General features: G+C 34.1%; 1 protein-coding gene across 1 annotated transcript; it reads left to right on the plus strand.

The window, feature by feature from the left end:
- The first annotated feature begins 423 nt into the window (after positions 1-423).
- LOC132640460 (ethylene-responsive transcription factor 5-like) lies at positions 424-2,002 on the plus strand. The gene has a single exon (XM_060357055.1). It carries the CDS (start codon positions 576-578, stop codon positions 1,482-1,484), a length of 909 nt encoding a protein of 302 aa, XP_060213038.1. The 5' UTR covers positions 424-575; the 3' UTR covers positions 1,485-2,002.
- Positions 2,003-15,392: the final 13,390 nt, after the last annotated feature.

Raw genomic sequence — 15,392 nt, forward strand, 5'->3', positions numbered from 1 at the left:
CGTTGACTTTAATACTAGCTATTGGGCTAAAAATACGAAACTATTGGGCTAAATCATACGAAAGATACGCCAAACGCTCAAAAGGTCTCACACAATTAAAAGTAAAATATACGTATTTGTTTTTCAACTTTATTTACACACCCGATAGAAAAAATGAAGAAACAACCTGGAAACCGGGGTCTAGGTGGAACACACAATAACCAATTAATCATCAATGACAAACAAAGACATAAAACCAACGTCACCTTTTTTTGTTTCTTTCTTTTTTTAGACAAAAGAACAATAGTTTAATCATCCATTATTTTTGTTAATAATAAACTAAACTACAACTTGTAGTCTTTCATACTTAAAAAGAGTAAACTGGATAGCCTACAGAAGATGCTTCCTTGTTCTAACCAAGAAGGCTCCAAGAAACCTCCACTAGACTCAAATTTTTCCACCCTTTATAATCTCCGTCTTTACTCTTCATTTTCCACTCAATTCAATTCATTTCCCTTCAATTCTTCCATATTTTGAAACGAGGAAAAAAAAAAATCTCTCTTCCCAAATATTAATTTTCTTTCTAAAATATTTAAATGGCTTCTTCTTCATTAGATTTGATAAGGCAGCATCTTCTTGATGATGTTGCTTTTATTGAAAATTATTGCTCTTCATCAGAAACAAGTAGTACACTTTATTCTCAAAGTTCATCTACTTCTGAATTTTTAAATTCTTTAGTCTCTGATCTCAAAACTGAAAGCAATTTCTCCTTTTGTCCTGATTTAATCGACACAACAAATAACATAGCACAAAGTTCAAATCTTGAATTCGCTGGCTTCTTCAGTAACTCGAAAACTGAATTTAATTCCTTTGAATTGCAAGCAAAACCCCAAAAGAAAAAAAGCTTCAATGAAAGAAAACCTTCATTGAACATTTCAATTCCTTCTATCAAGAAAACAGAGCAAAAAACAGGGGAATCAAAAACAGGGGAAATGAAAACGGAGTACTCTGTTTCTAAAACAGGGGAAAACTCGGAGAAAAAGCGATACAGAGGAGTGAGGCAAAGGCCATGGGGTAAATTTGCAGCGGAGATTCGTGACCCTACCCGAAAGGGTTCTCGGGTTTGGCTAGGAACATTCAATACTGCAATGGATGCGGCTATGGCATATGACAGAGCAGCCTTTAGACTCAGAGGGAGCAAAGCAATCTTGAATTTCCCTCTTGAAGTTAGTAACTTTAAGCAAGAAAATAGTGAGGTTGAGACAAAAGTAAATTTGAATTTAAATTCTAGTAGGAAAAGGGTAAGAGAAGTGGAGAATCATGAAGACGAAGTGGTGGTGAAGAAGGAAGTGAAAAAAGAACAAATGGTGGCAACTCCATTGACACCTTCAAGTTGGTCTTCAATTTGGGATTGTGGAAATGGAAAGGGTATTTTTGAGGTGCAGCCTTTGTCCCCATTATCACCACATCCAAGTTTTGGTTACTCTCAACTTTTGGTTTCATAGTGAAAAGAATACAATGTCAACTTGATTGGGTATTGTGAATTATGGAGTGATCTTGGTGTTATGATCTACTGAGATATAATTCGTCCCTTGAAAAAACGAAAGATTGTGAACATAAAAGAAGGATTGTGAGCAAGTAATTAGAAAATGAAGAATAAAATGGACCAATTTGAAAAGAGAAGAAATTTAAAAGGAAAAATGAAAAAACAAAGAAAGGTATGAGATGATTTCAAGTCCAATAAGGTAAAAGAAAAAAAGGGAGCAGAAGAGATGGGGTCCCTTTTGGGAAATTAGATGAAAATATTGGAAGATTAGCATATTTTCTAAACAAGGATGATAAGTACATATCAAGAAATATGGGGAGATGGGAATGGAAGTGTTTTGGATCATGTATAATCTGTTTCTTCTTATTTATTTCATTGATAAACGTTATTTCATGTAAATATGAATTCTACCTAGGAATTTTATTTGATTGGTTTGTTTAAGAGGGTTCAAATATACTCCTAATGTTTGTTCTTTAATTTATATTTGTCTTCCGTTTACATATCTATCCATAAAAGCTCCCACTGTCATCTTTCATGTCAAATATGTTCTTTCACCTAACAGTTTTCTATCGTTTCGAATATGTTCTTTCACCTAACAGTCTTCTATCGTGAAAAAATTGGTCTGACTAGCTGATATGGTAAAGCCACGCATGGATATATTTGGATAACTTTCAATTGTTTAAGGGTATACTTAGACATTTATAATTTTCAAGGGCATGCTTAAAATTTATGCAGACGATATATTTTGATAAGTTTAAAACTTTATCTTATGTTTGTATATGTGGTTCCACTATGACAAATGTGCTAAGTTGGATATCCACTATAAAAGGGGCATATTTGAAGCGAAAGATAGCGTTGAGGGTTTTAACGAGCCGATAGACAAATGAAAGGCAAATGTAAGACAAATCTAATACTTTAGGGACATTTGAATATTTTCCCTTTATTTAATTTGTGTGCTAGGTATAATGTAAATATCCTAACTTTCACCTGTTGATGAGGGTTTGATTCCCCACTTTGTAATCTCGTACACGCGCTTATGTAATTTTTTTATTTAAAAAGTAAATATTCTTTGGTAGGCTTATCCGGTGCTCCTCCAAATAAATAGAGTCAGCTTATTCTGTATCCCGAATGTCTAAAGCAAAAAAGAAAAGGAAAAAGGAACAACCTAAGGAGCCATTTGGACATGGGTTGAACCCACAGTTTCAAACTATGATTTGAAATCATGTTTGGACATGTAATTTGGATATTTTAAGTTGTATTTTCTCTTATAGACATAAAAACCCCACAAGTTGTGAAAACTATTAAAACATTCTCAATTCTTATACAATCTTACCAAATGAGCAAGTCATAGTTCATAACAAAATTAATACGCTACTAGAAGATTTTTCTAAAAAATACAACATCAATTGATCAAACTTTAGTTCAATAAAAACGAAAATTTAACATGAATAGTAATGTAACTACTCTTAATATAATCCTCTCATATGGTAGACATAAATAAAGGTTGGTGGAAATTAATAAGGTTGGTAAATGATTGGTGGGAGTAATTGTTAGAAATATTTACCAACTTATGGGTCTTTTTTTATAAAATATAAACTTATGAGTCAAGTTTTATATTTAAACTTTTTGAAACCCCAAATCATGCCTTTTTGGATGATTTGGGTTTCAAACCATGAGATGAAATGCATATCCAAACGCTGGTTTCATCTCATGGTTTCAAACCGCATGTCCAAACGCCTACTAAGTAAGAATGACATGCACAAATAGAAAAATGTTCTAAATCATTAAAACAAAAACAAAAAGTAGGGAAAATACAAATGAATTAAATGTCACTCACGAATCTCGTTTGTTTTTATATTTCTCAGATTTAGGTTTATTTCTTTCGTATAAATATAAGATTAATCTTAAAACTTTACGAAAGCAATCAATTGAACCATGTGAAAGTAATAAGAGTCCACAACTTAATTGACGCACAAAGTGCGGGTTGGAACATAAATACCCACTATAAGAAAAAGGTGACAAAACTACCTTTTGCGCAGTAAATTCTTGTGCAAAAGAAGTTAACTGTAACGACACAGTTAACTCCTTTTGCGCAGGAATTTAGTGCACAATAGGGATTTATATAAACCCCAACACTTGGCCATTTTCAAGTCTCTCTTCACCTCCTCCCTTTTCACTCTTTGAACATACTTTAAACCCCAACCCCACCCCACCCTCAACCAAAATTATGTCTCAAAGCTCCGAAACGTCAAACTTTGCTATAGAACCCGATGTTTGTGAATGCATAGGCTAAAAAATCAAAGATCCAAGATAATCTGGGTCGTCATTTTTGGCGTTGTAAAGTACCCGAAGTAACAAGTTTTTAGGGTTTAAACTTTTTTTCCACATTATCTACATATTTTACTTTCAAAAACTTTTTTTTTTTAATAATGTTTGTAGGATATAAATGGTTGCAAACAAGGGAAGATAACATTTCTGTGGATAAAACGGTGGCGCGGAAGTTTAAAAAGCCTCTTGTTGATAGAGATACCGCGACTTCATGTATCATTAAAGATTCCAGTGAAGTTTGACTTGTAGTTTAACTTATGGAAGCTCTAGAAAAAAATTGACCTTTTGGAGGTCTTGCTAAAAGAATCCCCATAAAAACAAAGTTTTTTCAAAGCTAACCTTAGAGACACTCAACACGAGAAAAATGCTTTAAAAGAAAAACTTAAATTTTGGAAGATTATTTGTGCTATCTTGTTGTTGTTTATTATTTCTATGTATTTTATTTTTTAAGTTTATTATTTCTATGTATTTTATTTTTTAAGTTTATTATTTCTATATATTTTGTTTTTACTAGTTGTACGTTTTCACGTATTATGTAATCAACACCTTTTATGCACTAACTTATTTGTATTCTCTTTAAAATTGTGAATTGTTGAACTTTTTATGTATTATTAACTCTAAGAAGCTTATATAAATTAACAATAGACTATAACAATCAAAGCAGATTAAAAACATACTAAATATTGTCAAATTAATGACTTCATAAGGAATCAAAACTACAAATTAAATCAGAAGTCCGAAACTTAAATGACCCAAAAACTAAGATAGTGAACCAAAATAATCCCTAATCATCATCAAAATAGAAGTCCTCAATATCGTCCTCAGAACAATATTTTGGGTTTTTTAAGACATATGTTCTTTCTGTAGATGTTAGTTCTCTACCTGTTGATGATGCTTGTTCTTCGGCCAACTTTAGCATATAAAATCTACAACGTCTTGCTAGCATTCTGTTGTTTTCTTTTCTAATCCTTTGTACGGCAGCCTCGCAAGAATGTGGATCAGTTCGAGGCATGGTCATTGAGAACCTTGTTGGGATTTGAGCGTTGAGATTTTCCAAGTCACGAACAAGACGTTCTAATTCGGCATGCCGATATGCCCCTTCTCGACGTAACTCGCATAATATTCTCATGGATCTGAATATTTCACGTTGCGAAAATCATCATTACGCTCTATTAGAAGGTGGGGTTTCAAATCGTCTATCTTGAATTCATTGTTATCAAGAAAACTCAATTCATCGGAATAACAACTTTGATTTGAGCTATGATCACCATAGTTATTCGAATCATTTAGAGGGAATACCGACCAATCTGCATTTTTACTACTCGACATTGAATATGTTGTAGTTTAATAACAAATGAAAGGCTACTTATATAGTTGCAAAACCCCAAGTACCCTTGGGGTCCTCCTTATGACCCTACCTACTTACTTTATTATAAAAAATATTAATAGGATCACGGGGATTCATCTTCATCGGACATCTCACAGTCCGAATCCCACTTGGGTCTAAATCTGACATAACCTTGTTAACCGTATTCTACCTTGAGGCAACGTATTTTCATCCGATTGTTCTTTTCGCAAAAACGGTTAGAATCAAAATTGAACTCTTGTGGTGTACTATGAGACATTGAGGTAGCACGACTTTTTGAATGTTTGAGTCCGAGTGCCCTCAAGTTTTTTTTTTTTTTTAGCATTTCAACCTTCCTAACATGCCAATTCCATTCATCTCTCATTTTATTATTGTATTCTTGATTGTATCTGTTGGTCGGGTTATTTGAGTAATAAAAATCATACTCATCTAGTTCTCATGTCCTACCGATTGCTTCAAATATATTTGCTAGGGTAAAACATGTAATAGAAGCAATATTAGATAGTTGGTTCCAAAATGACATAATAACTCGTTTTAATGTGAATGCTAGTTGTTCGTCATTCATGTTATATACTACTCCTTGATTTGACAACACCATGCTTAATTCAGACGCTTTATATGACACACTTATATTGCGCAACATTTATATGCGCAAAATAAGAGTTTTGACATACTTGATTTGACAACAGCATGCTCAATTTCCGACGTTTTATATGACACACTTATATTGTGCAACATTTATATGCGCAAAATATGAGTTTTGACATTCTTGATTTGACAACACCATGCTCAATTTTAGACACCTTATATGACACACTTATATTGTGCAACATTTATATGCGCAAAATATGAGTTTTGACATCGTTGATTTGATAACACTATGCTCAATTTTAGACGCTTTATATGACACGCTTATATTGCACAACATTTATAAGCGCAAAATATGAGTTTTGACATCCTTGATTTAACATCACCATACTCAATTTCAGACGCTTTATATGACATGCGTATATTGCACAAAATTTATATGCGCAAAATATGAGTTTTGACATCTTTGATTTGACAACACCATGCTCAATTTCAGACGCTTTATTACACGCTTATATTGCGCAACATTTATATGCGTAAAATATGAGTTTTGACATCCTTGGTTTGATAACACCATGCTCAAACGCTCAAGTTTTTTCTATATAATATGAATTCTGGATGAGGTAAAAACTCATCCATTTCATAAGTTTAAGTCATCTTTTTTCAAGTTCTTGAAAAAAAAAATCCAACTCTAAAGTTCTTAAAAAAATGTCTTCTCCTCCTTCAACTGTTAAGGTTTCTTCATTTTGGGATGGAGAGATTCTTATGATAATAATACTGTTTGTTATAGTATTAAACCACAATGCCATGTTAAGTTTCCAACTACGTTGGATTACGAGACATTACTCAATGCCTTACACAGAAGAATGAAAAGTAATCTTGAGTATGAATTATCTGTAATAGGCAGATATCTAAGATCCATTGCACCCCAAAGTTTAGTGCTTTATGGTGAGTGGACTATCAATGATGATGACTCTTTGAGGGCACCGGAAGAATAGAGGGTTAATCACAATCAATGTTCTTGAAATGTATGTTGCAAGAATACCTCACAGTCGTTAGGAAGTCCCTCAAGTCCAACCTACTCATGGTAACACTTATACGGACTTGAGTTCTTATGGAGGAATTTTGAGTGGTCAAGTGCCGTTGGCAACTCTAAGACAGCAATTCAATCCTCGTACTATCGTAGAGTGGAAGCTCGTTGCCAGTAATATTTTCAATATTGTGTTTTGGACATTCAAACCATGCATTGATGGTTTTGCTCATTGCTGGCCAGTCATATCCATAGATGGCATGCATATGTATGGGTATACGACATCAAGCTACTGATTGCAGTAGAGATGGATGCCAATGGGTCGATATTCCCTCTTACTTTCGCCATTGCCGCTAACGAGAGCAACGAGACATGGGGGTATTTTTTGACACATTTGAGGTGATATGTTATTAAGGATCATATGGGCATATACATGTCATCTGATCGACATCAAGGCATGTTAAGCAATATGTTTAATTTGACGAGGTGACAGTCTTCCTTTGCTTACCATCACTTTTGTTTGAGGCACATAAAGGCAAATTTCTAAACAAAATATAGAAAAAGCACACTAAACAAATTGATGTGTGCGGCTGTAATGGAGCATCAAGAAAAAAAGTTTCTTATGCGGATGGAGATGATCAAGGCAGTAAGTCCAATAACATATAATTGGTTGAAGGATATCGAGGTTGAGAAATGAACATTACATGCGGATGGAGGCAGAAGATGGGGGATGCTAACAACAAACAGCTCAGAGTCATTCAATCGTTTGCTAAAATCTGCTCGGGGACTGCCCGTTACGCAATGGTGAGAATGACTTTCAAGCAAGTTATGAAGCGGTTTGCCACTAGAAAAAGAAATGGCAAAGCCATATTAGCAGATGGTGAGAAATTGATGCCAAAATCTGCACAAATGTTCGAGCATCATAGGGGAAAATGTGAGCTACACAAGATAAAAGAGTATAACTATGCTGAACGTGTGTATGAAGTCCGAACAAGTTTTTGCCAAGGCCGCGGAGGAAACCTTCATACCGTTTATGAGAGAACGAGAATGTGTAGTTGTGGTAAGTGACAATCATACCACATGCCGTGTTCTCATGCCATCAAGCGCTTCGAGGCAATGGGAAAAACGGTATCTACTTATGTGACATCCGAATACAACGTCGAAAGTTATCTTAAAGCATATGCCGGAGGTTTCTACCCATTTGGTGATCAATCTTATTAACCAAACAAGCCATTTTCAACGATTGCTAACAAGGAGTATATCCGTAAAATGCATGGTAATGCACGAACTCGGATTCCCAATCAAATGGATGTTCCGGATAGAACATACTCTGGTGCTTGACGTGTAAGGAGTTTGGCCATGATAAGCGTTGTAGACACGTAATTTTGACCCTTCCCGTGTGTTTCACCTTATAGTTTTTAAATATTTCTTTTAATTTTTATTTTGACGTGTCGATTTTATTCTATTTTTATTTAGTAGGCTTATTTGAAAAAATCAAAAATATTTGTTATTTTTGGAGTATAAGTTTTGTGTTTTAAAGAAAGAGAAATTACAAAAAATATGCTTTTTTTTTAGGATTTAATTTTGTTTAGCTAGTTATTTTCTTTTAAATAGTAAATTTTTTCTCTATCTAGGAATAGTTATTAAGTATTTCTTATCTTTGTTTAAATAAAAAAAAATGACAAAAAGGGAGAAAGGAGCAAATGGGATTATACCACCTCACCACAAAATGACAAAGATCACGAAAAGGGGGAAGGGGTCACGTTTTTTTCCCTAATCTTGGGAGAAGAACATTACTCAGCTGCACATCTATGCCTAGAAGAAAAAAGAACATTAAGCGGCGGCCACACCATTTTCATTCCAATAGATCACATGCAAGGCAAAGTTGGAGGAGGCACTCACATTTAATGCTATCATCTGAAGGATAAGATCACTTACACCTTTACATATATATCCCAAAGCTACCATAAAATAACTTTCTTTCAGTCCAAAAACCCCATTAAAACAAGCTCACTAAACAACCCATAACCAGTGCAAACCCAGTTTCCTTTCCGGTGAGGTTCGGCTTCTGCGGGCGTAACTTCTGTTACGTTGAGGTCTCTGTTCGTAGCTCCGGTCTCGGTTCGTTGCTGCCGTACCAAGTGTGGCTTGGAATTTCTCCTTATCAGTATGTGAATAAGTTCAATTAAAGGTCCATTTCAACCTCGTTTTACTACCTTCAATACCTTTGAATTTTTCAATAGTGTTTTGTTTGTTATTTGTGTGCAATATTTTTTCTATTATGCTTTTAGATCTATTAGCTGAAATCGGTTTAATTTAAGTCCAAATTTTAAATGTTTTGAATAAATTATTATGTTTGCTGGCAGTTTAAAAATGACGAAGAATGGTTTGCATGAATTGCTATTTTAGTTGGGTCATGAGTTTTAACTGAAAATAATGAATTAATGGTCCATGTGATCCAAATGGAAGATGTTCTGTCATATTATTCATATGGATTTGCCATGATATTCCTGGTGCATTATTTCTTTTTTTAAATAAGGACAATAGTCATAAGGGCTATAGTGCGTGTTTAATAACGAATTTCACTTGAGATAAATGGACTGTGTTGGGTCATATGAGTTTGGGCCATGGCAACAGGAAAGAATTGAATAATTGGATTTAAATGCTTACTGATGCTATTTCAATTGCTGGTTCGTTGATTGAAAATAAGAATTTTCGGTATCGCGTCTCGGGATTGGTAGGCAAATTTTAGGGTACGGTGCATGAATTTTGAAGGTGAGGGGTTGCCCTTTTAGTTGAATTAATTTTATCCGGGGAATGCCCCGAGTACTTGTATTAAATTTTCATCCGGGGAATGCCCCGACGTACTTGTGACAGAGCTCGAAGTGGACATTGATCAGAAGATTAGTATACAATAGCTTAGTTTTCCTTTTATTTTCTTTTCGACATTTTTAGAAAAGGGCAACCTCGAGCCATTTTGTGCACTCGCTTGCTTGTTTGTTTGAGTTTTTTTTTATCTGATTGAGTTTCTATTTAAGTCAATATGAATTAATCAAAGCGACCGTGCTAAAACCATGGGACTCGAGGGATGCCTCACACCTTTCCCTCGATCAACATAATTCCTTAACCGGAATCTCTGTCGCTGATCAGTTTTTAGAGTCAAACTTGTTTTGAAAGGGATATTGATTTTACGGTGACTTGGCACACCAAAACTCGATGCCAGGTGGCGACACTTTTTCTCTAAATAAAAGCCCTTTTCGAAACACAATTTTCGTCACTTTTGATTTGAAAACCCTTTTGAACTTAACATAACTAAATCATGTTTTCGTGAGAAAAAAGGGGTGTGACAAGCGTTTGTGTAACCAACGGCTCCGTGGTGGTGCAAGTGTCTCTCGTAATGGAAAAGCCTCTCGTGGTTGAAGATTGTCTTGAATTATGAATGTTTTTTAATCCTTCTTGATGTATTGGAATTGGCTTGAATTATCAATGTATTTTAATTTTACTTGATGTATTTGAATTGTCTTGAATTATGAACGGCAAAAAAAAAAAAAAAAACTCTCGAAAAAAATATCGACATATCCTTAATAATGTAATGTCTTGACTGAATAATAAAACACTTAAATCAAATCCTTATAAAATAAAACACTTAAACCTAACGATAATAAGTTTCCAAACAAAACTTACTTTGGGGCACTTTACAATCCCTAAAATGATGATCCAAATGTTTAGATATACTTGATGTATTGAACCTACACTATTGTTCGCAAAAAAAAAGATAGCAGCTTCTATATAAAATATTGATATTCCGGAGTTTTGAGACATGACTAATCTTTGGTCAAAGTATGGAAAAAACGTGAATTTTAAAACTTTGAAATTATACAAAGTGTGGGAAAATAAAACTAGTACCTTTTTAGCACAAAATTAGTGCCCAATAGGACTTAACGATGACCATCACAGTTAAGTCCTTTTGCGCACTAATTTTGTGTGCAAAAGATACTTTGGTCACTTTTTTTTTTTTTGTGAGTTATTTTGGATAAAATCCTATTTTTGAAATTATTTAAGTTGCGGACTCAAAGTAATAATCAGAACTCCAACTTTCAGATTATAGAGTTGTTAGTTGTAAGCATTTACAAAGAAAAGTCGGCTCAAAGGTGGTACGTAATTCATAAGAAAGGAAATGAAAAAACATTTTTTCGAAATGTCAAAATTCAATAATTCATACAGGTAGCCAAATTGTCATCTTATTATTACTGTTCTCTTCCTTCACAAACCAACTAAACCTGACAATGAGAGCAAATCATTCAGCAACTCGATTATTAAAGCTGATAATTTAAAAATTCATTATAAAGTCACTGACACAACCTAAAGGAAAAAAGCTAATTAATGAAAATCAAACGCGGTAGGTTCACATATGATTTTGTTTCTTTTGTTTTCAATGTACATTTCAAAGTTGTGGACTTCTTGGTTAAGAGGATCATTAAACCTCAATTTTGGAGTATAAAGTAGTACTTGATAGAACCTATGAGTTGACACTTTATGAGCTCACAATCTGAGAGTTCACCAAAACAGTCTAAGGGACCTGGTCCCTGAACTGTTTTCACATATAATGACAGAAAGTAAATAAAGCAAAATATTTACGTGAAAAATTTCTTGCTTAAGGGATTAAAAATCACGACCTACCCAAGTAGGATTTCCAATTTCACTAGACTGAGCAATGTTCAGATTACAACCTATTGCAACCTAGGAATTAAACTCTTAATCTCTCACCCTTGCAATAACCCTATTGTAAGCAACCCTTGACTACCTCTAGCCAAGCAAACTAATACATCTTGCCTACCTCTAGACAAATGTACCACTCAAAGCTTAAGTAGGTAAACAGCCTACAAATAACTTCTGAGAATTTGAACTAATACACCTAGACTAACTCTAGCCTAGTGTACCACTCAAAAGCTTGTGAACATAAACTTCTTACAAGCAGCCTTGAGAATTCAAGCCCCTACAAACAACTTCTTAAAAGAGAAGAGTAGTTTACAATTTATAGAATAAAGGAACAAAGACTCAACAACTTAAGGACTTGAAGCATCTTCAGTTCAGGGATCTGGTCCTTTGGCTTGTTGAGGCTTTGTTCTTGAGAGCACCTTGAGAGGCGTGGCGGATGCACTTGAGAGAAATATAATTTTCAAATTTGCAAGTGTTGATCTTTAACCTAGCAACATGTTGTATATATATTAGGGAGCATATGAGAAGCATGTGACCATGGATAGGGACCTTTCACCTTTTCATATTGGCCTTTAGCTACAGGTTTCCAGCATGCTGCACCTGTGCTACTGCAGTTCTATCAGTCGGAACAGTGCACACAGCTTTACAGTTGTCATGTTTCGTACAGTGCCCAGGGGACCTGATCAAGGACCTGACCCTTGGTGTTTTTGTCAAATCATTAAAACTATGAAATATCTTAACTCATCAGTACTAAAATTCAACTTTTGAACACAAAATTAGAAGAGAAGATTAAAACCACAAGTTAAACGCTTACAACAATTTTCTTGTGAACTCAACAAGTCAATTAGTGCACATACACCATAAAGAAACAATTCGTCTTGTGAATTAAGATATACGACATCTTTGTGCGGGTAATTAGTATATTTATATTTATTAAACAGGAATAAGCATAGATGTGTGATGTATCTATACTGTACCTCCATATTGTTTCGACTTGAATCATATATATTTGTCTGCACACACAGGTTATTACACAAGGTAGTATCATTTATGGTATCAAATATTCATGATTTACTTCAGCTTTATGGAAGAACTTATCGAAGGCTTTTAAAAGCAGAATAAGTATTGGCACATCCTTTCATTCACAAACTAATGGTCAGTTTAAGAGGACAAATTAGATATTTGAGATCATCCGAAGGTAATCTCTTATTAATTTGTGAGATTGTATCCTTAATTAGCGGAGTTTGCCTATAACAAAACCTATTAGGTGAGTATATGCTTACATTTTTTGTGACACTTTGTGGACGCAAGTGTATGCTTGGATGAAGTAGGGGAAATACAGATTCTTGGGCTAGAAATTATAGGAGGACCTGTGTGCGCACTCATGTTTATGTATGTACATGTGTGTAAAAGAAAATATAAATAAATTAAATATGTATTTCAAGACCTACTCTCAAAACAAAACTCACAATATTTAAATCTTGGATTCAGCACGCAGGGAAAGATGGTCTACTCCAAATTTCAACCCTTTGAATCAAAAGAAGAAAATATGGGCAGCAAAGTAGAACAAGAAACTATATCAAGATATCGACAAAATTGAGATCTTTTTGCCAGATATCATCTTTGTGTATGATGCAAGTTATAACGGTCTATTCTCTTCAGAGGCGGACCTAAGATTTTGAGTTCGGGGGTGCTGGACTCAGGAATTTTGAGTTCGGGGGTGCTCTATTAACTATTTATATCTGTTTCCTTTATATTTTCTATACAATTATACACTCCGTGATTAAGTTTAATGGGTGCCGGAGCACCCAAACTTTACACATGGGTCCGCCCCTGATTCTCTTACACTAGTCAATTGTTGAATTTGCAATTAAATGTTTAAATATATTTAATAGATTTTCTTGAATTTTATTCGGTGTCTGATACTCGCATTGGAGTTTCAATTAAATCGGATTCGTGTCACAAAGTCCCATATTGGGGGTAAAGACCTAATAAAAATGACTCCTTACCAAAGGATCGCACCGAGACCTTTGATTAAGGATGTTTCCTACTACAAATATAGCATCTAAGCATATACGAATATACAAATATTGTAGCATCTACATCATTCCTTCAAACCAGTAGTTAATATTGTAGCTCCGCCCCTCTTTCATGTTGGGATGGGGGCTGGGTAGGGTCTTTATTTTTAGGATGTCTCTGTTTGTTTCAAATCCAGTAATGGAATATCTGAAATTCAGTGAACCTTTTGCAACTTGACATTCGGCAGGTTAGTAACAGTTTTGTTTTTTTATATATATTTCTATGTCGACTAGGGATGGAAGAGAAAGAAACAAATCAAGTTGACATTGAGTATACTTTTATATATTTGGTTGATTTAATTCGATGGGATCTTTTCTTTGTTTTATTTTGGGTCCCAGATTAATTGATTGTTGAACTACTGAGCTGTAATCATCTCTCTGAAAAGTACCACATCAATTGGGTTAGCAAATTGGGAAATTTTCACACTACCAACATTGAACTTGAACATGTATTTTAGGGAATTACTGTACAGGTTAGACTACAACTTGCAAGAATGAAAAGGAAACATCAAAAGGATGTCTTCTGATTAAGGCCACAATACTGGAAACGTAGAATTGGCTTGTAATCTACTCTTTCCCTTTCTACTTGTCCATTTTGATAAAATCAAGAAAGAATTATTATTTTCTTTTGATAAAGGATTATTATTTTCTTTTGATATTACTTTTATCATTAAGTAACTACATAAAGTATTAGTAGTTAAACTTATATTTGAAAGCATAAAAATAAAGGTAATTTGGTAAAACAAATCCCTAATAAAATAATTTCTTAAGAGAAGTATAAAGTCAACTATGTACGGATAAAAAGAATCGGAGGGAGTAATGGTTGTAAATTTTAGGGCAGGGTTTCAATTTCACAAAATGTTCTTTTCTCTTTCCGCGTTCTTTTATTTCATCCACTTTTACTTATAGAATATATTTTGAATAAATTTGGTGCTAGTACTTGACCATTAAATCAGTCCATGAATAATTGGACAACCATTAAGAGATGTGATGGAATAGTTGGAGTTTGTCCAGAAAGATGGAGTTTTAACCTCAAAAATAGAGAACTTTTTGGTATGGAGCACTTTACCAACCTTGAAACACATCTAGCTCAAATTCGAATAAAAAGAAAGAATATTCTGTCTAAAGAGATATCTACTATAATCACAGTGATAACTTTAAGTATTGGGACAAAGATATAGCGAGTGGAGGCAGATTCTTATCCTCTTTGCACAAATAAATGCAGAGGCCAAAGGAAACAACAAAATAATAGAGATTTTGTCAATAGTGTACACCCATTGCAGATCAAGTCCTTTTTCAGGTCCACCCATTGTACGGACGGTTACTCGATGGCAACTTGCATTTTAATGTACATCAATTACATCTTTTGGTTATAGGACTTTCTTGAAGTTCAAAGTAAAATGAATCTATACTGTTTCTTATTTAGGAGGAATATAACGTTAATCTCTCAACCTATTATAAACGAACTAAATATGTAAACCTTAACCTATAACATTGTAACTCACCCAAATTAAAGTTTGGCGAGTAAGTTAGGATAAAAGATCCCATAAATTGTAAAGGATCTTAAATAGAACCCGTACGTATTACCTATAGCCCTTACAAACGTTTATAAACAAATACAGTTCTTTGGTTTCATCTCTATATTGAGATATACCATAAGACCAATAAGTTGATTCAGAATCTAAATCAACCTTTTGACCTATAAAATAATATCTTTCTCGATAAAATTGGTTGATTAGAGTAAAATTGTATCCCTTG

This window comes from Lycium barbarum, chromosome 5 (assembly GCF_019175385.1).
Source record: "Lycium barbarum isolate Lr01 chromosome 5, ASM1917538v2, whole genome shotgun sequence".
Lineage (NCBI taxonomy): Eukaryota > Viridiplantae > Streptophyta > Magnoliopsida > Solanales > Solanaceae > Lycium > Lycium barbarum.

Excerpts from the sequence above, each read along its gene's own strand:
- LOC132640460 (XM_060357055.1), top strand. The coding sequence starts at position 576 with ATGGCTTCTTCTTCATTAGATTTGATAAGGCAGCATCTTCTTGATGAT.